Consider the following 23,991-nt stretch of genomic DNA (forward strand, 5'->3'; position numbering starts at 1 on the left):
ACCTCTGCCTTTGTCTCAGGAGAGCCCCGACCACCAGATAGCGCAGGCAGGAAACCTTGTGTCTCAAGGGTTGTTTGTGCAACTCTTGTGTAACGCTCTGGGCCTGTGGTTGAACGACATTTGCAGGAACTTCCCTCATCCCGTTAAATGCCTTGGGTTTGCTCTGGCCTTTACTCGTGGTCGTCGTCTTGTTTTCTGCTGGGCACGTGACCCAGCCTTGTCAGATGTGTAATATGTTATCTGTGGTCACGTGGCACAGGGCTGCAGGAAACCGCCCAGGGAGCGCGACCAAGGCCAGGCGTGTATCCTTTCTAGGTCACGTCTCATGTTCCTGCTACTGGCGGCTGGGCTGGTCAGGGAAGAGGCTGTAATGTACAGCAGCAGTTCAGGCAGCAGCGCCGCTTGCCTGCGGCCCTAGGAAAACGAGGGGCTGTCGGGCTCTGCTTGGGTAGCAGTGGGGGAGGCATTTCAACCATTAGAATTTCCTCCATTCAGCACAGGCCATTGACATGACACAGTTGGGAAAACTCCAGTGGCCTGTCTACACTAGTGACCACTCAGGCCGAGCTCGAGCGCCTACTTCTCCTACTGTAAAGGCCCTGATTTGAAAATCGGGAAGACCCGCTGAGCAGCTCCTCTTGATGCCAGTGGGGCTGGGCTTGTTTCATAGACTCAGAGATATTAAGGTCAGAAGGGACCATTATGATCGTCTAGTCTGACCTCCTGCACAATGCAGGCCCCAGAATCTCACCCACCCACTCCTGCAATAAACATCTCACCTGTGTCTGAGCTATTGAAGTCCTCAAATTGTGGTTGGCTGATTCATCAGCCGATGTGGCGTTGGGCCAGGGTGGCACTAGACACTTCTGCCAGTGTTGTTATGTCAGACTGGGGGGTTGGGTATTTGTTTTGTTTAAATGACATGGCTATCCCGGCACCCACCCTGGCTAGCTGTGGTTATGCTGCCATAAAAGTCCTTCTGCTGGGCTAGCTTATTTAACGGGGGGAGCCAGTATAAACTATGCACCAAAAGCACGTTTTTGCCAGTATAATATACAGCTCCCCTGGGCAGAGTGGCAGGCGTACTACGGGCAAACCGTGGCCAGTGTAGAGATGGTCTTCATCTCTCGTGCTCCTGGTCACCCTACAGAGCCGAAGGAGTTCAACTCCTCTGGGATTCGTCCATGAGCTTTGGCTAACGTTTGACTGGATCAACCCAAGTAATGAAGATTCTGCAATGGCTGCAGGGCGAAGACGTGATTGTAACATTCTGGCTTTTCTTGGGGAAGGTGCAGTTAGAAAAAACAGTTTTTGTGTTGTCGCTGGAGGCCATTTTGATCTGGACTAACTGGGAATGAACTCAGGGCAGCACATTCGCTCTGAGTCACTCCTTGGGCTGTAGTTTCATTTTGGTATTGCACACCTACAAGGAGAGTGATGCCTTAGAAATGGGAGGGGGGTGGTTGTTTTAAAACTTTGCCCGCTGGTGTTTTCTAGGATGGCGAATAGCGATCCCCTCACTTCCCCCACTGCTGGGCTGTCCCTACTGCTGCTTCCCAGAACCAGTTATCACTGACAACATTGTATGAGTCAGCTGCCTGAGGCACGCCAGGCCTCGGGATTTTGCAAGTCACACAAGTGTTTAATCCAGTTCAGATTGGGGCTTTGTTTTCATAATAAACAAGTTTCCTTGTCTGACAGCCTTATGGGTGTAGCTGTAGCCGTGTCCCTCCTGTGATGGGAGCAAGACAAGGTGGGTGAGGGATTAGGGCTGGGCACGTTAACATTAGCGAACGGGGGGCTCCTGCTGTTAGCTAGTCCCCAGTCCCGCTGCAGTTCGGTTCAGTTTGCAGTTCTCGTGCATAAAGTCTATTCAGTGTGTCCTTACCGAAAGGAAGAAAACGGATCACGGGCTAGTATCCTCTCCCTCAGTAAGAGGGCAGGGCAGGGCAGGGGCCTGTGACCATGGGCTGTGTTAATTAAAACTGATGAGGTCATTCCATCAACGCACATTAACTGGGCGGAAAGTTGTAGAAGTAAAACAAGGTGGAGAGAGAGCAAGGGTGAGGTGGTTGGGACAGGAGTTTGGGGGGCAGGATGGAGAGGGCTGTGAATAGTTATGGAAAGAGATTCCAGGTTCCTTTAAAAACCATGCAGCTCTGGTGCTTCAGGGAGAGGCCCACCAGATCCAGTAACAGTCACTGGCGATCGCTGTTAAAAAAAAAAAAAAACCTGGCCTCCTCTGATTATCTGTGGCCTGACTACATGGGTAATTCCATGAAGAGCAGATGTGAATTTAAGGCCCACTGGCCATTCCGGAATAGTGTCCACACGTGTGGCTTTAGCAGAGTTGCTCTGGAATCGCTCCACTTGTAGCCAAACTCTTTGGTACCTGCTCCTCTTGGAAAACCTTGCCTTGGCGGTGGCGGGGGATGAGAAGGGTGGGTTGGGTAGCAGGTGAGCGGCTGAGCTGTTGGAGGTGACTAATGAGGGCAGCCGCTGCATGGCCGCAGGGCTTGGCCCCGCCTGGACTGATTCCAGAACGGTTCCAGACTTTACCTTACTCTGAATTCATTTGCAAGTGTCGTGAAGGCTGCAGGGGCTCCCGCTCACAGGGGTGGAAAGCAGCCGCTCAGCTCCCCCCGGGTGAGAACAGGTGCATGTGAGGATCAGGCTGAGGTGGTGACTGTCCCTTTGCTGAGCACCCGCTGCGCCAGGGATGCAGGAGCCCCCTGCCCGTTGGGTGCAGGTGACGTGGAGCCACCCCAGCAATGAGCCCCCCCCCCCCCCCGCCAGCCCCCATGGTGCAGGCTCAGAGCCTGTTCCGGGGCCGTTTCCAGTGTCCCGCCCTGGGGGGGGGCTAGAGGGGGCGAGCTGGGCCGGGGCTTTCGCCCAAGGGCCCCCTGGCTGCCCAGGGCCTGGCGGGCGCCCTGCGGCCCTTGGGGACACGAACCCCCAGCAGGCCCGCCAGCAGCTAGCTCCCCCCCCCCCCAGCTCCAGAAACCGGCCCCCCAGTGTACAGGAGCAAAGCCAGGGGCTGAACCCAGCACCCCCCGGCCCGCAGCTGGTCACCTCGCCCTGCCGGGCCCTGACCGGCCTCCTCCTACAGCTGCCCCCGCCGGGCCGGCCCGCACCCTCCCCCGCCCGCTCCCTGCCGCCCACGGGCGCTGCTCGGCGGCTCCTCGGGGCAGGGGCCGACCCCCCCCGGCCGGGCTCCGCGCCCGGCTCGGCCCGCGGGCGGGGGGCGGGCGGCGGGCGGGGCCGGGGCGGGGCCAGGCGCCGCGTGGGGCTGGCTCCGGCTCGCAGCCTCGGCCGGCGCGACACCGAGCGCAGCCGCCGCCGCCGGAGCGTCCCGCGGAGACGGAGCCCAGCGGCCGCTGCTGCCGCGGGCGGGGCCGGGCCGGCGCGGGGGCCTGAGCTGCGGCGGGTCCGGCGGGGCCCCTCTGCGGGCGCCCCCGGCCCCGGGGCCCTGCGCCGCCCGCCGGGGCCCGCTCGGCCGGGGCGCGGGGCGGGAGCCGGAGCCGGAGCCGGAGCCGGCCCCGGGGCGGGCCTCGCGCTGCAGAACCTTGGACAGAAGCGGAGCCGCCGCCGCTGCCGGGTCGCGCGGGGCGGAGCTGAGCGCAGCGCCCCGGGCACCGGCCCCCGGTAGGCGGGGGGGCGGCGTGGGGGGGGGTCGGGGGCGAGGGCCCGGGGGGGGCGCTGGGGATGACGGCTGGGGGAAGCCCTGCGGGGGCGGGGGTGAGTGCTCGGGGGGAGCTGGTGGGGGTGAGAGCTGGGGGGTCGGGGCGGGGATGACGGCCGGAGGGGCGCTGGGGATGACGGCTGGGGGGTTCTGGGGGGGCCCTGGGGATGACGGCTGGGGGGGTCCTGGGGGGGTCCTGGGGGGCGCTGGGGATGACGGCCGGGGGGGTTCTGGGGGGGCCCTGGGGATGACGGCCGGGGGGGCGCCGGGGGGGCGCTGGGGATGACGGCTGGGGGGGTCCTGGGGGGGGCGCTGGGGATGACGGCCGGGGGGCGCCGGGGGGGGCGCGGCGGAGCGGGCGGGGAGGCTGCGGCGCCCCGGACCCACCCGGCGTTGTGTCCCCGCTGCAGGGCCGGAGGCGGCGGGCGCCCGGCGGCGCCATGGGCACGGTGCTGTCGCTGTCCCCGAGCTACCGCAAGGCGCCGCTGTGCGAGGACAGCGCGGCCGGGCTGGGGCCCTACAGCGCGGCGCCCGGCGGCCGGAGCGCCAAGGAGCGCGGCCTGCGGCGCCACCCGATCCTGGCCGCGCTGCCCTGGAAGCGCATCGCCGCCGTCTCGGCCAAGAAGAAGAAGCACTCCCAGAAGGTGCAGCCCGGCGGCTGCCCGAGCAGCGTCGCCCACCTCAACAGCGAGAACCTGAAGAAGTCGCTGTCCTGCGCCAACCTCGCCGGCTTCGCGCCGCCCGCGGCGCCGCCCGCGGCCCCGCCGCTCTCCGCGGCCAAGAGCGCAGCGCCCGCCGGGCGCAAGGCGCCGCCCAACCCCGGCGCCGCCGGCACCCCGCGGCGGGTCATCGTCCAGGCCTCCACCGGCGAGCTGCTGCGCTGCCTGGGCGACTTCCTCTGCCGCCGCTGCTACCGCCTGAAGCACCTGTCGCCCACGGACCCCGTGCTGTGGCTGCGCAGCGTGGACCGGGCGCTGCTCCTGCAGGGCTGGCAGGACCAGGGCTTCATCACCCCGGCCAACGTGGTCTTCCTCTACATGCTGTGCAGGGACGTCATCGCCGCCGAGGTGGCCACCGACCACGACCTGCAGGCCAGCTTGCTGACCTGCCTGTACCTCTCCTACTCCTACATGGGCAACGAGATCTCCTACCCGCTCAAGCCCTTCCTGGTGGAGAGCTGCAAGGAGGCCTTTTGGGACCGCTGCCTCTCCATCATCAACCTCATGAGCCCCAAGATGCTGCAGATCAACGCGGACCCGCACTACTTCACCCAGGTGTTTGCTGACCTGAAGAACGAGTGCAGCCAGGAGGAGAAGAGTCGGCTCCTCATCGGGCTGGACCGGTGAGCACCCCCCGCCGCTGGGACTGGGGCACCTTTCTGGTGCTTTGATTTGTCAGACGCAGGTGGAGGTTGGGTGGACCTTGGAAAGGGCAGCGGAGCCCCCAGCGGGCAGCACTGACCTTGGAACACTAGCCGCCTGGCTTGGCCTCCAGCAGTGCTGCAGCCACGGGGGTGGGTTTGAAGCTGTTGTTGTAGCCAGTGTCTGTTCGGTTTCTGTAACTGCCTGGAGATCCATTGCTCCCTCCACTTCCTGGGCCGTCGCACCCAGTGCTCAGTGGGGGCTTGGCTGTCCTTTTGCCCAGACAGTATCTGCCGGAGGGATTATCCACGCAGAAGTCTTCACCCTTGTGAGCAGGCGGCTTCAAGAAATGACTTGAAGGAAATGCTGGCCTTTACTTTCTTGAAGGGCCTGGTGGTGTGGGAATGGGGTAATTCAGTGGAGTCTTGAGCATCTGGCATTTCACAAAGGGATCCAATGCTTTAAAGCTGGCGGGGGTTCAGAGCTGCACAAAACTTAAGAAAATTAACCTTAAAAACAATCAGTATCAAACTCCAAAAGGGACTTATTGCATGTAACATGTAGTTAGCTGGGAAGGCGAGTGGGGGAGAGGTGGAATCGCACACACCTTTGACTCTGCATTGGTGGCTCACATGTTTAATTCTCAAAATTCCCAGATTTGGGAAAGCCCAACTTTGAGCAGGCAAAACAGTTCCTCACAGGCAGAGAAGTATCATTCGTGATCAATGCTGCAGCCTGTGGTCTAAGGCGAGTTTGGAATGCTGTCTCACCAGTCAAGGCACCCAAGAGGTGAGGTGGCCAGGTTGGGATTGGTGTGAGACCACACTGTGGCTACTTGGCTATTGTTTTGGTTTGCGACGGCAAATAATTCTGTGCTAGTCAGTAACATGACTATCTGCAGCCCACCCTGGTCCTGTCACGAGGGGTGGACATTACTCTGTTCATGTTTTCTGAACTGCAGCAGTAGTGGTCTGTACTGATGTGTCTTACTGTAGGGTTTAATGGCACTATCAGTTGCTTTCCCTAGTCTACCGGATTACGCTGTGTGGAATGGGGCCTATTTAGCATTCTGCCCACTGCAGCTGCCGTCATGGCCAACCTCTGGTGTCAGCGTGCGGGTACAGTGTGTTTATTGAAACGTAGGGGGAAAAGAGGTTGTTAAAATAATTTCAGAAAGAAAAAGCTCATTACCAAGTGGGCAGAGGGGACTGGGCCTTACAGCCTACACTAGAAATATTAATGCATCTTTCCTTGGCTTAGCATCCTACTGATTGAGTTTGATGATGTCATTTAAAAGACCAAGGTCCCTGGTTCTAGATGCTAACACGCACGTTAATGCTACTGAAAAGTGAATTCACTTTTGGGTTGACGCTCACAGGTAATATTATCCTCTGACTTTAGAGCTTCCTACAGTGCCAGATGTTGAGGAAAACCAAGACTAGGGTTTCATTGCATGTCATATGGCTGCAGACACAGACTAGTTAGAAATCTCTATCTGCTTCTTCAAATCCAACAGTAGGTTTAAGGATGCTGGCATTCTGGCGAGGGGCGGGGGGGGGGAGAAGAGGGTGGGCTTTGTATTTAACTGGGTTAGAACAGATTGTGTTTGCTTCTCAAATTAGCATCAAGCACATTTTGAAATGCAGAGGAACAAAGCTGTGAAATTAAAGGTCTGGATTTGAGAGGAGCTGGTCTTGCAATAGTGAAGGCTGCTGGACTTGCAAATGAAGGGAGAGCTTGCATCGCCTCTAAAGCTAGGCCGAAATCTGAGCCATTAAGAAACACCGACCACAAGCTAACACTTCTTCAGACAGAGCTGGAAAGAAAGGAAACCTGCAGCCACTTGATCAGTGATGGGTGGGAGGGGAAAGGAAGATCTATTAGCAAAAGCAGGGGGAAAAATAAATTCTCCTCTTGGTCTTTGTACATATTTGTCTCAGCTCCCTCCATTGCAGAGTTGCTGTTCTAAATGGATGGTGTAAAATGTGGCAATGTGATGTCACCTTGTTCCTAAGGTGGACTGAACAGGTCAGATCCTATACGTCTCGAGGCATTGAATAACTGACTGGATTCCAGCTTTGTGTCTGGGAGAGGCGTTTTCTTCTCTCTCCTCCCTCCCCCCATCTATTTATTTTGAAACGAGATTCAAGTTTTGTGAGTGGTTCTGGATTAAGGGAAATAAATGCTACTGTATCATGACATCAATGTGAAATGTATTGTTCCCATTGTGCACTGATCATAAGTATTGTGTTAAGGATCAACTGATATACTTGAGTGTGCAAGCAATGAAATACATTTACATGCTGCTATAAAGAAAACTTTTAGAACAAAAAAATACTAAACTTACAAAAAATCCTTCTTTATTCTTTCATCATTGCTTTGACAGTGATATTGTGCATGCAAACAGAAGCATTGTGTGTCTTCAGCAAACAAAAACAATCTTACAACTGATGGCTGTAAAAATTACACTCATGCACAAAAACAAACAAAAAAACCCCCCACAACACAAAACTAGTTCAGTATTTGAGTTGATTTTCTCATCGGAGCTGGGGATTGATAGGTTCTTCTTACTGTGCACAGTTCTTCGGTTAGTTCTGTTCCAACAGTTGTTAAAATTGCAAATGAAAACAAGGAAACAACGTGCCATTTTTTCACTTGAAATTCTTCATAGGTGTACATTTGAAACTGCTAATGATACATGTATCTGTATGTTGGTTTTTTTAGTGCAATCTCTTCTGTAGATCTTTGTTGACCAAACTGGTGGGTATAGTTACTTATTAATTTATATTTGTCTCATTCTGTATGTATGTGCGCAGTGTGTTTGTAAGTACGTGTGGTTTATAATCTGACAGACTGTCATAAAGCTCAGTGTGCCTGTAATTTAGCCCCCTTCCCTTATTTTTATTTATTTTTGTACTGTGCTGATTAAATAAAATGCACTGACCATCCATTACATGGAAGCCTTTTGTAGCAGAGTCTTTTGTGCAGCAGCCCATGTGTGTAAGACACCTTTCACAAACAATTCATGCTATTGGAAAATAATTGGATTTGCCTTAACGAAAGAGGGCTTAACACATTTGCCGTGCTAGAATCTTAATCACGTTAAAGTCACTGGGTTCATGGCTTTGCTGGTGGTTGTCGCACAATCTCCTGTGAAGTGAGGAGACTAGAGAGCGCTCTCTTTTGAAGGAAATTAGCCAGACAGGCAGAGGAGAGACATGGCCTTCCTGACGCAGCCCATCAGAAGCCGGGCAAGGATGCCTGCCTCCCTGTACACGTGCATAGGGGGAGTAAACAAGGATAAGGACTGTACGGGTCAGAGGCTGAGGAATGTCCTGAATCATACGGCAAGGCTGTCGCGCTCATCCGGCTGTCCTCCTGCAAATGCACTTTGGGTCTCTGGTCTCGGTAGTCGCACAGTATGAGAAAGCAAGAGGCTGAATTTGTTTGGCCTCTCAGATTCAGTTTAATTAGGGCAAGTCACTGATAGAAATCCTCCCGTTTCCTGTTTTGCGTGATGGTCTCAGACAGTGGCAGTTTGTCGAGGGGTGCTCTGGCTGGGTTATTCCCCTCATTTGTCACCTAAATTCAGATAAACCCCAATGAGCAGCAGATGTTGAGAAAGTGGTAAAGAAATGAGCAAGACGGGAAATTAAAACCTCATTTCAGTCCCTAGCTCCACCGAGGCCTGTTTAACAAAACAGCTTCCGTATCATCAAGCCCTATACTAAGGACTCCAGGGCACCCCCCGGAGCAGTGTTCAGCATTTTAACTTAACCAAAGGTCCCACCCAACTGTGCAGGAAACACAGGGAGCTCTGACGGCAGTATGTGAAACATCACTCTTCTTCAATAAACTTTTCAGGGAAAACCCTTCAGAAGAACAAATGCTTATCTCCAGTGTGACTTTTATCTCCACTATAAGAAAGGGAGACCAGAAATATCAGGGTGCAACTAATAGTGTTTTTATTTATTACTTTGAATTATGTAAACAAAAACCCCCAATTTCATAATAGCAGGGCTTTTCCCTTTAATATCTTACAGTATCAACTACTTAAAAAAGGGTCATTGCATTATTGCCCCAGGCTTAAAATCAGAATACAATTTAGAAATAATTAATTTATGGGAAAAACAGGGTTATATATATAAACCAGACCAGGCACAAATAATGTATTTCATTTAATAAAGACACATACTTCATCACATACAATATCCCCACCTTGCACTGTTTGAGATTTCCTAAAAACATCCATCATGATTCTATACAACCATTTCGTCGGAGGGATACTGTACGAAAGTGCTAATTAAAACTCTTCCCACTAACGTGGCTACTACACTAGTGATACTGGGGAGGCACTTGGGCAATTACATAAAAAAGCAAAAAGTGCAAATGGAAAGGCACAGCGGCTGGGGGGCGGGCTCCCCTTTTCTTCTTCTGCTTTATAGGGATTAGAGACAAATCAAATCTTCCTTCCTAGCACAAATTACAAGACAGCTTGAGAACTGGCATTCTCCTGCTGAGGAGCTGCGAAAGCCAGGGAATAAGCAGCATGAGAGGTAAAGGCCCCTTATTGATAACCTATCTGTGCGTGTGTATGCACACCCACCCACCACGTGTAGGAGCAATTGCTTGGCTGGGTAGTCGCTTCCACGCTCCTTATTGGTCTCAGCGTTTTAGGCCCTGGTAAAGCAGCCGCCAACAGTTAACCTGCATTGGCCAACAGCCATAACTGTGTCTTCCCGAAGGATCGGGGGGAATCCGAAAAGGCCATGAGAGTCCCAGGCTGCAGGATCTTTCCTTGCCATCCAGTACAGCAAACAATGAGAGTGAGCAGGTGACAGGGTGGCTTTGGAGACTCCTGCTCCTTAATGACACTGGGCTGCTCTCGGTGGGTCCTGGCTAGAGGCCACGCACTGCAATTGTGCGATGTACATCAGGGGAAGGGACGGAGCAGCCATAGGAAGGGGCTATGCCACACGGACTCTGGCAAACACAAAACGGGAAATTAAGCTTGTCCTAATTAAACACAGCTCTGTAGCTTCTCTCCTCTATTCCAGATACCAATTAACCTCAGAGTCTCCCTAGCAGTGGCTGGGCAGAGACACTGTTGTGACCCACATACCCTCCTCTCTGTCCATAGGGTGGCTTTGTATTCACTATGGAGCTGGATTGCTACCATGCCCTTGAATAGGGGAAGTGCCTCTTCAGGCCCCTCCCCCCTGCTTTTTTTGGGCTGCTAAAACATATAGATCTGAGAGCTAAACAACTGCTACAATGAGGCCAGGGACTGGAGGTCCCTAAGATGGGCTCATTGGGACAGTTCCCCCAGGCAGGCCTTGTACAGCATGGAAGACTGGAATCCTGACCTGACCAGCAGTGCCAGAATTGAAGAGCTATCCTTGCAATAGCCCCATAATGTCCCTGTCTCCCCCATTAAAGTACCACGGTAGAAGCCTGACATACCATCCACTGACATTAAATAAAAAGCTGGTTAGTAATTCTGGAGGGGACAATGGAGAGACGGTAAAGACTGCACTTTATTGAACCCAGTGCCCTATTACCAACCTGGAGCACGGAACACAAGGGTACGGTGGCCAGACACATGCAGGCTACGCACCAGCTGCTAAGTATGATGCTAACAGAAAGGCCAGAGAGAGGAACAGAGGGGGCTCCAGTGGCTTGTGCTGAAGGTGTCCAATGCATGGCTAAGGAGGGTTTCTATTCAGCTGCGGAAGAGGAAGTCTCTCCATTTAAGAACAGGGTTTGTGGATTTCCCTCTATGCTTGGACGGAATTGCCCAGAGTTAGTGTACACACAGTGCAAGACTGGGGAGCTGTGGGCTGAGTCTCCTCAGACTCACCGCTCCAATGTTTCCAGGGCTGCTGCGCAGACTCTGGGAAGGAAACCCAACCTTAACCTTAACCTTAACCCAACCGGGCAGAGCGCTCAGCTGCACTGCACCATGTTGCTGGGGCTGAGAAACCACATGGGTCATGCAAGGAGAATGCAGGGTGGGAATCCGGAGGGTTTAGGAAGCAGTTACCACTTAGGAAAGACAACAGCTATGCTCTATACAGCAAAGGCAGCTTAAAGCCCTCCGCACCTTTCATTCCACCTCCTTGATGCTAGCATAGCTTCCCCATGCCCCCTCCCTCCTCACAGGCCAATAGACTTCTTACAGGAAAAGCAGCAGGCTTATTTTAGAGATGCATTTATAGGTACCCGCAACGGTCACATGAGCTCTGACGGAGAGGGGCTGGGAGGAGTGTGGGATCTGTGCCTTCCCTCAAGGGAATCCAGCCCTTTGCAAATATGGTTCCCTTCTTAAGGGAGATTTGGCCTTTCCAATTCAAGTCATGTTACTGCTGGACTCCTTTTCCGAGCCCCAATCTTTGGTCCCTCCAACAGAGGCTGCACAATATTGTAAAATTGAGACATGGAGATACACGCAGAGGGGATATGGGAGAGGGTTAGAAGAGTGAGGGGGAAGGGAGGAAGCCAGGTCTAGCAGTGCCCATAAGTAAATGCTCTCGGCTGAATAGCTCAGAAGCAGTTTCCTGAGTCCAGGCCTGCTAAGCTGGGCACATCCGATTGGCTATTTTAAACTCTAGTAGATGTGGCAGAGAAACTTTCTCTTGTATTTGGGCTGGATAAACCTCTAGCTTTAGAGATCTGTTTAGGTGCATGACTGCAAGTCACAGCTAAGCATTTCTAAATTAATTCGCTTGGAAAGTTCAAGGCACAGGGAGGGCAACCGAAGCCCGGGTCTGTCTCCTTTCCCATGCTCCTTTCAAGGCTCTCTGCTCTAGTGGAGGGGATGCTAATTTCCTGGCACACAGAGGACGAAACCTGAACGATTCTTGGTGAAATCTGGCTGTGTCTGGTTGATCCTGGTTTCCACAGAGACTGTGCATTTCCTGCCATGCATGCTGCACTGGACTGGATTGGTAACACTGACTTGCAGATGGCGTTTCTCACTGTTGGGCAAAAAGAAAACAAGCGCATTAAGAGATGGAACCAGAAACTGACTAGATTACCTGCTGAAGAGCCTTTGCCGGGACTATCGTGTAGTTACATGATTAGCAACAAGCTTCCTTGACTTGTTAGCTCCTCTGTCACCATGTCCAATGCAGACCTGTGCAGGTCACCTCAGCAGCAGCTTTGAGGCCCCTAATCAGAACAGCCATGGAAAACAACAGCTAGTCACTTCCTTTTCGCTCGATTCTATCAGAGCAGACAGTGGCCTGACCCATTAATCGGAGCACAGAGCTGATCTACACCGTTCTAATCTGAGAACGGCTCCCTTGGGGGTGCAGCAAGTCCCCCTATACCTATCCCATTTTACTTCTAATTTAACTCTCACTCAAATCTCACCTGTTTGCATGGAACACTCCAGATATTTGTATATAGAAAAAAGGAAGAGCTCTCAGGAAAAAACCCTGCCAGGAACATCACAGGGTTCTCCCACCATGTCATGCCTGTTCAGGGGATCATGCTGAGCTGGTCTCAGTCCAGTCCAGACAAGAGTCTGCAGTACAAAAATCACCAGCACTATCAGTATCCCCTTTGTTGCGGGATTTAGCAGAGAGGCCAAGAATGAACCAGAGATAGGAAAATTATGGCATACTGGTTAGAGCACAGGGCAATGACTCAGGCGACTTGGGGTCTATTCCTGGCTTTGTCACTGGCCTGCCAATGACCTTGGACAAGTCACTTCACTGCTCCATGCCTCAGTTTCCCTATCTGTAAAACAGGAATAATGATATGAACCTCATTCATAAAGTGCTTTGAGATCTATGGATAAAGGCACTAGAAAACCAAGGGATTATTACCGCCTGTGAGTTTTCTTTCTGGTACTCTGCATGTCCAACATGTGAGGTGTGCCCCTTCTTCCCGGGGCATGGAGGCAGACCAATAGATTTTGGCTGCATTTAGGCACCAGAACCAGCCCTTCCTGGAATTCGCCAGCATTCTCTGCCCCATAAGCCATGCAGGAGCCCAGACCACCCGCTCCTGGATATCACCAGATCACTAGCTTCCAAAGCTGACAATGTTTTACCCAGAAAGGTGAGCATGCAACCACCGAGTAGAGATACTTGTCACAGAATGTTGGGGATACAAGAACTCTCCCAGCTTTTTAATTCTAAACTCTGCATTGATGTAAAAGACCATTCAGTACAGAAGCAAGTATTAAGACTCCAACGCAAAAAATGCTCCCTGGACAGGGAGGACAGACTGTTGGGCATGAAGACCAAGTTCTCTCTCCCGTCCCCTCTGTGCCGGGTGGTCAGAGCTGTGGGATATACAAAGCAGTCTGTACGTGTGGGAGGAGAATCCCAACCACATCCAAAAGGAGGAGACCCTGCCTGCTGTTAATGCAGCACATTCTGCAACGCCCTGGTGTTGCTCCTCCCATGCTTTGTCCATGTGTGGCTCAAGGCCCACATCGCTGCCTTACAGGAACTCAGTGCTTCTCCCGTGCAAGGTGCCTGATCCCCTTGGAGAGTGGTGGATCTGCCTGAGGTCTCACAGGCCCCTGCAATGCTTTTATCCCCGTTGCTCGATGCACAGACCCACAGGATATGCTGTGCCTCCATTTATTTTTTTGCAGGGGACAGCCCCCATTGGCCTTGCTACTCTGAGACTGGGGCTCTGGCTTCACCACCTCTTTCTCACTGTGCTTCTCCAGTGGGGCCAAATGAGTGTAGAGGCTTCTTGGAGACCATGGGAGCCATACAACCAGCAGAGGTTTGCTGCAACTCAGGCTTGTGCTCTGGGATCTCGTCTCCGCGAAGAACCTTTCAGACGGCTTGTGGGGCAAAAAGCCCAGAATGAGAAAGCTGCATGTTTGGAGGGACGTGGGGGAACAGAGTCTGGATCCCATGACATTTTTCAAAGTGACAGTCTGCTCACCTGCTTCCCTTGAGGTGGGTGGCTCTGCTGCTCCACCCATGTCAGGAGTCACTTCTTTGCGGAGCGTGGGTGCGCTGCCCCCACTGCTGGTTGTCATGCCCTGGCCGTGGCACTGATGGTGGCCTGGCTGGGACATGGTAGTTACAGGCGGCTTGGTGAGAGTGACGAGCTAGCCTGATGGCACACAGCCCCAGCTAAATTTATACATTCTTTGCTTTCTCCCTCCCCCACCCAGACTCTGGGCTAGGTTGGAGCTGGAGTCAGCCCCCAGCCCTGGAGACTGGTGTCCTCTCTGATTCTGACATTAGAGAACCTCACTGGAACTTTGGGGGGCAAGGCCGCCACTTGAGGGAGGTCTGAACCAGTTTTGAGCACTAACCCATATATCCTGGTTGGATGAAATTTCCTTCTGGTGGGAAAGGAGAAGCTTTGGGAGGGACCTCATGGATGTGGGCCCATTGCAGAGTGTCCTGCTTGCCCAGGAGCTGAGTTAAGGCCTGAAGGGAGAATTCCTGATGAATCACCCAAAAAGACTTGTTGCTTTCTGTCCTCTGAAATGAAGTCCTTGACCTGACCAATGTCTAGGATCGCTCCCAGATGGGGAAGGTGCTGATATGGCTAATGATGACTCTTCTCTATGCTGATCAGGACCTACCCTCTTTCACTGTCTTCAATACCCAGTGGTGTGAAGTGGTGAGCTCGCCCACACACCAGAGAATCTTGGAAGCCTCCCTATGTTGGGAGATTGTTTTGGATGTAGGACATCTGATATCAAGTGGGGACCTCTGGCTGGAAAGCCTTCCAGAAGAGCCCTATCTGTAGTTCCAGGGCTTGCTGAAATCAGACCACCTACCTCTTCCAGGTTTGCAATCTCTTTGCTGCTCTCTGTAGGACAGACAGCCTCGAAAGGAGGAGTTAAAACCAAAGGAGGGCTTTTGTAATTCTTCCTGGGCTGATCTTAAGGAAGACATCTCTTCGCTTTCTCCACTCCTGTCCCCAGTACGGAGGGGAGAGTTGTGTGCCTGACCCAGCAGTTCGGCGAGGACCGGGCCCTCTCAGTGGCCAAGGATGCTGCCCTCCTCCTTCGCAGGGCGGCAGGGGGACCGAGCATGCTTGTGCCTCAAGGCTGCCCGGCGCTGTGCCTGAGGAGCTCCAGCCTGTGGAGCCCTCTGTGCCATGGAGCACTGCACCGCATGGCTCTGGCTGGAACGTGCAGGAGCAAGAAGGGCAGCTGCAGCAATTCTTCCTGTCCCCTCAGCCATCGCCCAAGTGGGGGAAGTGGATGAAGGTGTCGGAAGGAGCTGGCCCTAAAAAGACCCCGGAATATCAGCCTTAAAAACCAGTTGCTCCTATTCCCAACCAGGCAAGTTTTCCAATTGATTTGAAGGGTTTAAAAAGACTCCCCGAAGCCCTGACACAAGCAGAGCCCCTTGGTCTGCTCCTGGCAAAGACTGCAGAGGGACAGAATTCCAGGAAGGGGTGGTTCTGGCCCCTGCCCACAGCCAGCATCTAGTTATCAGCCTCCACAGTCTGTGCCAGGAGCACACCAAGGGGCTCTGCTTGAGACAGGGCCTTGGGGAGCCGATACTGAGTGGGTTGCAGGGGAGGTTGCCTGCAAGGATTGTCCATTAGTTCCCCTGAGCGTGTCACTTTTTTATTGAAGTACAGTTTGGGAGAAAATAGAAAAAACAAGTACAAGTTTTTTAAAAAATCAGAGATATTAACATGTCAAATGACTAGAATTGATCATCACTGAATCCTGCCTTTATACACTGAGCACCCACCCATGCACCGGACAAATGATACATCAAACAGGGCACTGCCTGAGATCCTGAAGGATGAGAGATCTGGATTCATTCTGTGTGACATCATTGCACATGTCACTTTTGGCCTTAAAACCTATGAATCTAAGAAACTGATTGGTCTGACCTCCAGTAAACGCAGCCCAGAGAATTTCACCTCGTGATTCCTGCAGTGATTCTGTTTGAGTCAGAGTGTCCAATCTTCATTTAAAGACTTCTAGTGACAGAGAATCCACCAAACCCTTGAGAAGTGGTTTCAATGGTTACTAATCCTCAGTTAAAACCTTCTGCCTTGTTTCTAGCCATTGGCAATTGTTAGGCCTTTGTCTGCTAGACTAAAAAGTCCTAACCTAGGCTATTAACCCCTTTGCTGCCACAACTTCTGTTCAAAGAAGATTTCCCCAGTGCACCTAAAAGAGCACCTTGTCCCAGGAACCGCATGAGTTAGAGCGCACCCATGTGATTAACATGTGAATGACTTTTTAAAAAAATATATAGTCATTCTATTTAGGGGAGTCGCATTAGCAGGACAACTGGAAGCAGCACGCAAACGGGTATTTAATACTTATTTAGTCGTGACTCAGTGAGAAGCAGCTGAAGTCCCTACTTAATCTGCTATTTTTACCATGGCTTAGCAGAACTAGCTGTACACAGGGAAAAGCCAATCAGAGGTTCCAACAGACTCTCGCCAACATGCACGGGGAAGGTGGGTTTAACAGGAAGCAGTTGTAGAAAAGGAGAAGGGCTCCTGACTTTCATTCTCCTCAGCCGTATTCCTCAAACCAGTAGGGTAAGACAGGCTATTAACAGCTATCAGATACCTTGGCCTCTAACTCTGTGGACCCTCATGGAGGAGCAACCCACCCCAAATGGGGTAGAAGGACTCTCATTAGCCCTCCTCTCCATGGGAAAGGAAGGATGATTTTGTGAACAGGTCTCCAGGCCTGAGAGTCAGAAGACCTGGGTTCTATTCCAAGCTCCATCAGAATTCCTGCATGACCTTCAGAAAGAGACTTAGCCGTCCCGTGCCTCAGTTTCCCCTATGGAAAATGGGGATAATGACACCTATCTCAGAGGGGTACCGTGAGGCTAAACTAACAGTTGTTCATACAACATGTTGCTCTGCTTGGATGAGAGAAACCAGAGAAGCATACTCGAGACAGATTCCTGTGGAGCGCTCGAAGCAGCTGGTTTTGGGTTTTTTTTGCAGCCCAGTAAATTTTTCCCTCCCAGGGATCCAATCTGCTCCGCTCCCTACAATAGCAGTCCCCATGAAATAGTGTTTCCAGCCTTTCCAACTGGCTTCATACAAATGCTTTCAGATCAATATAACCTCCTGGTGATGATCACGAATCCTCAGTACTTTGGCTGGTATTGTATGGTCAGAAGAGACTGCAGGCTTTTCCAGGAGACGTGTGTCGGGAGTAGTCAGCCAAAGCACCCGCTTTTGTGAGTCCAAAGAAGGACTGTCCAACCCCATCCTCAGCCTCCCTGCTGGGCAAAGCAGCCCTGAGAATCCCCCTAAAGCAGTACGAACAGGTCAGTGTGCCAATGCACCAAGGCTCTCAGATAATACTCCAGTCGTCTGTCAATATGCTGACGAGGAAGAGGGTGAAAGAAATGTCAACTTGATTTTCATTCCATCAATCAAAGCAGCATCACACCTGTTATGGCAGTGGCAGAAAGGGGAGATGACTTGAAAGGCAGAAAACAGCTGTCTGCTTTAGCCAAAAAACCAAAGCATCTTCCAGAGCCCATTGGTACAACTCGAGTTTATCAGCATGCATGTTATTGACTGATCTAAATACTGCATACTAGGGCACGGGGGAAGGTAAATCCACTATTCCCCAGTCTCCTGCAGGCTCTCAAAAAGAGAGGAGAGACTGAAATGGAGATCCGCTGTAAGACTTTAGTGCGTACGGGTGGACAATGTGATTTCACAGGCTAATGCAACACCTAATGAAAATACCCTTTGCGGTGGCTGGTGTTTGGCAGGTCAGAGTGAGCTAGGACACAGATGTTATCCAGGCTAGAGAAAGTTCTCACTTCCACAGTCATTCTCTGGCTAATGGATTAGTCAGTCCTTCAAATAGGAAAGCCTAACTCTAAGCCCCATGCTTCATTTCTCCCAGCCTTCCATAGTAATAAAATAATTCACACATGAAAAGCTCCAGTAAGACGGAAGAGAACTCACACTAGTAAAGCTCAAATTTACAGTCTGGCAATACAGAGGTGAGGTCATAACCTTTTCTCAAAGTCCATCCTCATTTCAGTTCTTACATGTTGGCAGCATTTTCAGTGATTGAGGAATGCTCCTGAATTTGTTCATTATTTTAAAAAATTATTTAAAAAAATAATTCATCTAGACCATAGACAAGTTTTAGAAACAACTGTGCTTAATAAAATTCCCTTGTGTTCTCTTGTGCTATCCAAGGACTTGGAAGTGCTTGTAACTATCCCACTCCACCGGGGGGAAAACAGATGCAACATAGAGAAGTCAAGCACCCTGCCCAAGCTCACACAAGTCAGTGGCAGTGTCAAAAACTGAACCCGGGCCTCTTGACTCCAGTTGTGTGCCTTAATCACAGGATCCTTCTGTATCTTTGGCCAGTGAGAGAGCACAGAACTCATCTGGGGCTCAAACATTAGTTTACAATTGTAAAGTACTATATGGGTGCTAATGCCATAGTCTCTGTTTCATTTGGTTCAAGTCAGGCCCTGGACTCAAATATATCACATATAATTACTGAAACCTAGTTTCTTAGTGAGAATGACTTCAAAGCTAATATCCTCTGCTCTAGGTAACTGAATTAACCTCTACTTTGTGTTCTCAAGGGGAACTGTAAAGCTGGCGCAACCCAAAAGCCGATTTAAAGCTACGCCTTTCATCAGAACCCACTTTCTGCCTTACATCCATCCTGCAACTGTTCTCCATTTCTACCACTCTCCATCCATGATCAGCTTGTGCCTGCAGAAACCATGTACCCCAGAGGTCAGAGAGCAGGATAAGTGGCAGATTTCACAGCCATGAGTAGGCTGATCATTACTGTGCACTGATCTGCAAGGAAAAGATTGCTCCAAAGCACCTTCCTCTGGGTCACTATCCATTCCACAGGCCTCTTGGACAGTTTCTCCCTCAGATCCTACAATTTCTATACACCAAAAAGAAAAGGAGTACTTGTGGCACCTTAGAGACTAACCAATTTATTAACCTCTAAGGTGCCACAAGTACTCCTTTTCTTTTTGCGAATACAGACTAACACGGCTGTTACTCTGAAACCTTTCTATACACCGTGACTCCCTTACTAGCCCACACACTGTGACAAAAGTCTGTCCTAAAATATCTCCAAACACTGCTAGTAGAATTCTGCTCCACCTTTATGGAATTAGTTCTGGCTTTCAGCCAGCTCCTTGAGTGGCTAGTTAAGGCGGATTTGGCCGTGTACCATGAGGTTTAACTCAAGTGTGGATGGAAGTAATACCATGGCATTTTCTTCGCCATGAGAAGACACTGCTGATGAGGAAGAAGTGAAGGATGCTGCTGCTGTGCATCTTTCACCTTTTGGGGAATAAAAACAATGTGGTTATTGGAGAATGTGAGGGGAATGCAATTCCCTGAAATCTGGGCATGAAGTAATCCTTCAGGAGTGTGAAGGAAGAAAGGGAGCTCTCATGGGCAACAGGGAACAAAACCAGCAACATTCCAGCCTTGGCAAGAAGACCACAAGATAAATTTTATCTTTGGAGTCAGATGAAGGTCTTGGTGTTTTGCGAAAACACTGTATAATGGCAGACAGTATTTTTGGATAGAGACACTCTTTTTCGTCACATCTTGGCAGTACAAGTGACAGCTACTGATCTCGGCTGGTTGTGTGAGGGCTTTCTTATTTCTATTTGGATTTAATGGCTCAGTGAACTCTGCAGGATTCAGTGACTTCTCCTGCATCTGCTCCAAACCATCATGGCATGCAAAGTGCCTTTATCAGATTACTTCCCTTCATCTTTGCACTAGCCTCTATTGCCTTGTGCTCATTAGAGAAACTAATCGCAAAGAGAGTCAATTGCTCTCTGGATGAAAGCACATATGAGTAGTAGCTGTATGTTTATTTAAAGATCAGATTCTAAACTCAATGTGTGGTTGAGACTATAGTGTACAGAAAAGAGGTTTAAACTTCTTAGGCGCCTTGGAATATTTTGGGGAAGAGGGAGCCTACATGGAAGGGATGGGGCTCCATTTTAATGAAAGTGAAACCAGATCGCTGGCATGTGAAATTAAGGTTTTGACTGAGGGTTTAACCTAGGAGCTGGGGAGAAAACAGACATGAGCCAAAGAGCACATAAATCGGACAGAGATATCTGTCAACGATGTTAATAATACAAAGATATCCAATAAATGGTAGGAAACAAAACTGAGCAAGAGGAGGGGTAGGGAAAGATCAGATGAAATTTCTGTGTGAACAGCAGTGTCAGACTGAGTTAAATAAAAAGAGGAACATGATAAAATGAATGTGAGAAGCTTAAAAGCAAAAATAGGTGAACTAGAATGCCTGGCCATGAATGAGGCTCTTGATATAACAGGCATTATGGAAACATGGTGGAATAACAAAAAATAAACGAGCTATTGTAATTCCTGGCTATAAACTATACAGGAAGGACAGACTAGGCCACAGAGACAGGGGAACAGTGTGGTGTCTAAAAGATTCTATAGAATATAGCAAGATAAAAATTCTAAGTGGAGAAGATCACACAGCTGAATCCATATGGATACAAATTCCAAGCTGAAAGAATGTAAATATCCGAGTAGGACCATTCTACTGGCCTCCAGACAGAGAAAGAAATCGAGTGCACAATGCTCAGAGAGATACAAGAAGCAGCAAAGTCTAACAAAATAATAATAATGGGGAAAATTCAACTACCTGCCTTTAAGCTAATCAAAAAGCACAATGGGACAAAGTTTAGAGAAGCAATTCCTTGACACCTATAATTAGGTTCAATGATCTAGAGGAGAGGGAAGGTGTCAGAACATGATAGTGACACTGAACTTCAGAGAAGGAGAGTCCAATATAGTGAGGGAGCTCGTCGAAAAGGGCTCAAAGGCAAAAGTAAAGGAAGTAAAATCCTTAGATGTGGCATGAATGCTGCCTAAGGAACCAGAGTCTTAGAAGGCTGGCAAACCTCTGGACAAAAAGAGAACTTGGAAGGCAAGGAATGAGCCAGTCTGGCTTACTAAATAGCAAGGTTGGGAGGTTATTCAAATCAGAGTTCCTTCAAAATTCAAAAATGTAACCCCAGGGAAGGAGATAAGAGCAGAAATACAGCAGGTGACATGCAAGAGGGAAATTGGGAGAGCCAAGACGGATTTCAAAGAGCAGATAGCTAAAGTATATCAGAAACAGGAAGCCTGCAAAAGAAGCCCTGGGCCTGCTGGATCACCAGCAGGGAGCAATTAAAGGAAGATAAGGACATTGCTGAGAAGCTAAAGGACATCTTTACAAAAGTCTTCACCACAGAGAATGTTGGGAGAGCCCTACACTAGACCTGCTCTTTTCTGGTAATAAAGATAAGCTGCTAGCAGAGTTTGAGAGGTCAGAAGAGGAGGTTCTGGAACAACTGACTATTTAAAAAGCAATAAAAGTCACCAGGCCCAGATGGTCCATCCGAGAGTTCTAAAGAAGATTAAGTATGAGGTCACTGAGCTACTAGCAAAAATATGCACTATAATTAGAAACAGCTACTGTACCAGAGGACTTGAAAATAAAATATCATACCTGTATTTAAAATAGGCTCCAGGGGTGGTCCAAAAAATTACAGACCATGAAGCCTTATATATACACCTGGTAAACTGGTTGAAATCATAGTTAGAAAGTGGCATATTCAGACACCTAGAAGGTCATGATACGATAGGGTCTAATCAGTACAATTTCTGCAAAGGAAAATACTGCCTCACTAAGTAATCGGACTTCTCTGAATGTATTAGCAAAGTAGAGGAAAAGGACAAGGGGATTGACATTTTAGACTTTGAAGAGTCCTTGGACAAGTTTCCACAAAAGAGGCTTGTAGTAATCATGGGAAGAGGGGCAAAGTATTGCCATGCATCAAAATCTGGCTAGGAGATGGGAAACAAAAACTAGGAATAAATGGCCAATTTTAATCATAGCGAATGGTAAACAGTGGGTGTCCCCCTTACAGGGTTCTAAGATAACTGCATCAACTTAGGAAAGAGACCTGGTCAAGGCTGTAGACAGCTCAATTAAGACCTCTGCTCAATGTGCAGCTGCAATTAAAAAGCAAACAAAATGTTAGGAAACAATAGGAATAGGATTGAGAATAATATGGAAAATATTATGCTGTTGTATAAGTCAATAGTGCAGCCTTATCTGCAATATGGCATGCAGTACTGGAGGGGGTTCAGAGAATGGTGATGAGAATGATTCAGGGCATGGAAAAGCTTCCATATGAAGACAGAGTGAAAAGACTGGAATTGCATACCTTAGAAAGAAGTACGTATAAGAGAGGACATGCTGAAGTATATAAATAATAAATGGTCTAGAGAAGGTAGACTGGGAGCTTCTGTTCTCCCTGGCTCATAACACAAAAACAAAGGAACAAATATAAATATAGTGAAACTGAAAGGTGGAAAATTCAAAATTGAAACAAAAATACTTTTTTCAAACAGCATGCGAATAGACGGTGGAACTCTCTGTTATGGGATGTCATTAAGGTCAAAAACTTAGCAAAATTCGAAGGTGGACTGGGCAATTTTATGGATAACAAGAATATCCAGAGTTAATACAGTTAAAGCTAACAAAAAATTTGGAAGGGATATAAAACATCCTGCCTCAGAGCTAAAGTCAATCTCTAGCTATAAGGGTTAAGATGTGATTTTTTTTTAAGGGGGGGGGGAGGGAATAGTCCCACATATGACTCCTGTGGGATTTCTTGCACCTTCAGAGACAGAATATTGGCTAGTCTGGCTAAAAGGAATTCCAGTGACAAAAACAAATTCACAAAGACACTGACTGTGACAATTTAACAGTGTCATACCCATTTGAACAGATACAAGGAACTCATGGGAACTAGTGGTCTTTTGACACTGATTGTGATTTCTTGATGTGCAGTTTGTTATGTATGTATAATGCTGTGTTATTGAGATCAAAATACGTGATGGCTCATCTCTAATGTAACCCGATACTTAAGTGAGAAGAGAAAGGGTAACTCAGGAGAGGCACACTCTGAGCTCACCTCAAATGTACCAAAAATGGCCCAGATACTTAGTTGTTTTTTTCCATGTATCTATAGTACATGGCATCTCCAGCCCCCTCATCTGTTTTAGATGATTATGTAAAATATAGTCCTTTGTGTTGACATTGAGGGGCATGAATAGTCTCACATACACATACCCCTTTATGAATATTAAATTCTGGTGAAAGGTGTGGGATTGACAGCCCTGTAGTCTAAAGGGCTCTTGTGTATTCCCAAAAGAAGTACACAGCTCAGTTAACAATGGTGCAAATTTTTCCCCTCTGTTCTTTCTAGGGACAAGTAGTTAAGAGTAAAATTTTCAAAAGCTACGTGGCTCTGACAGTCAATGAGACTTAGATTATTTTAAAATTTTCCCCACATCTCCATGGCCCATTCAGTCCTTAGTGTCTTTGTTGAGACGGCCAAAGGAGGTAACATTTAGGGGCCAGTGTAATGGTAGATTTTATGACACAGATCCTTGTCCATGTGGAACTGGACTGAGAAATCAACTCATTTCACAATCACAGCCATCAGGTAATTAGCAGTTTTTGGTCACTACCACCTAGACTGGGATTTCAACAGGCACCAAAGAAGTGAAAGGTTATATGTCCCATTAATTTCTCACTTATAGGTAATTTCTCACCAGCTTGGCTCCTGGGGATGCCAGGACTTCCAGGGTCTGCAGCAGCCCACCAGGTGGACTGCCCCAGAGCTGGGGCTACATCCCCCCACAGACATTTCAATTTTTTTGGATTTCATTCCAAATCAGAATGAAACCAAACTTCAGAAGAGTGAAATCCTTGAATACTTTTCTTCACCCAGCTCTAATTAAAATACACTGGGTAGTACAATAAGGCTTACCAGCCCACAGGAGGCTAAAGGATGTGACTGACTGGCAGCCAACTACCTTGATAGATAACTTTATGTCTTCTTTTATGCAAACTTGCCAGTCAGAATAAGGGGAGGATCTCAACCTGTGAAAGCTGTAGTT

At 49.5% G+C, this 23,991-nt stretch overlaps 2 protein-coding genes across 2 annotated transcripts in view; one reads left to right on the forward strand and one right to left on the reverse strand.

Annotated features, from left to right (window-relative positions):
- The first annotated feature begins 4,122 nt into the window (after window positions 1-4,122).
- On the forward strand, window positions 4,123-8,003 carry CDK5R1 (cyclin dependent kinase 5 regulatory subunit 1). The gene has a single exon (XM_074940631.1). It carries the CDS (start codon window positions 4,123-4,125, stop codon window positions 5,026-5,028), a length of 906 nt encoding a protein of 301 aa, XP_074796732.1. The 3' UTR covers window positions 5,029-8,003.
- A 1,009-nt stretch (window positions 8,004-9,012) lies between these two features.
- MYO1D (myosin ID) overlaps window positions 9,013-23,991 on the reverse strand; it is a 339,856-nt gene continuing 324,877 nt past the window's right edge. The window contains exon 22 of the mRNA XM_074940974.1: window positions 9,013-12,020. Coding sequence (XP_074797075.1) covers window positions 11,864-12,020 — 157 coding nt within the window. The 3' untranslated portion in view covers window positions 9,013-11,863. The remainder of the gene's footprint in view (window positions 12,021-23,991) is intronic.

This window comes from Natator depressus, chromosome 27 (genome assembly GCF_965152275.1).
Source record: "Natator depressus isolate rNatDep1 chromosome 27, rNatDep2.hap1, whole genome shotgun sequence".
Lineage (NCBI taxonomy): Eukaryota > Metazoa > Chordata > Testudines > Cheloniidae > Natator > Natator depressus.

Coding starts and splice junctions, on each gene's coding strand:
- CDK5R1 (XM_074940631.1), top strand. CDS start 4,123: ATGGGCACGGTGCTGTCGCTGTCCCCGAGCTACCGCAAGGCGCCGCTG.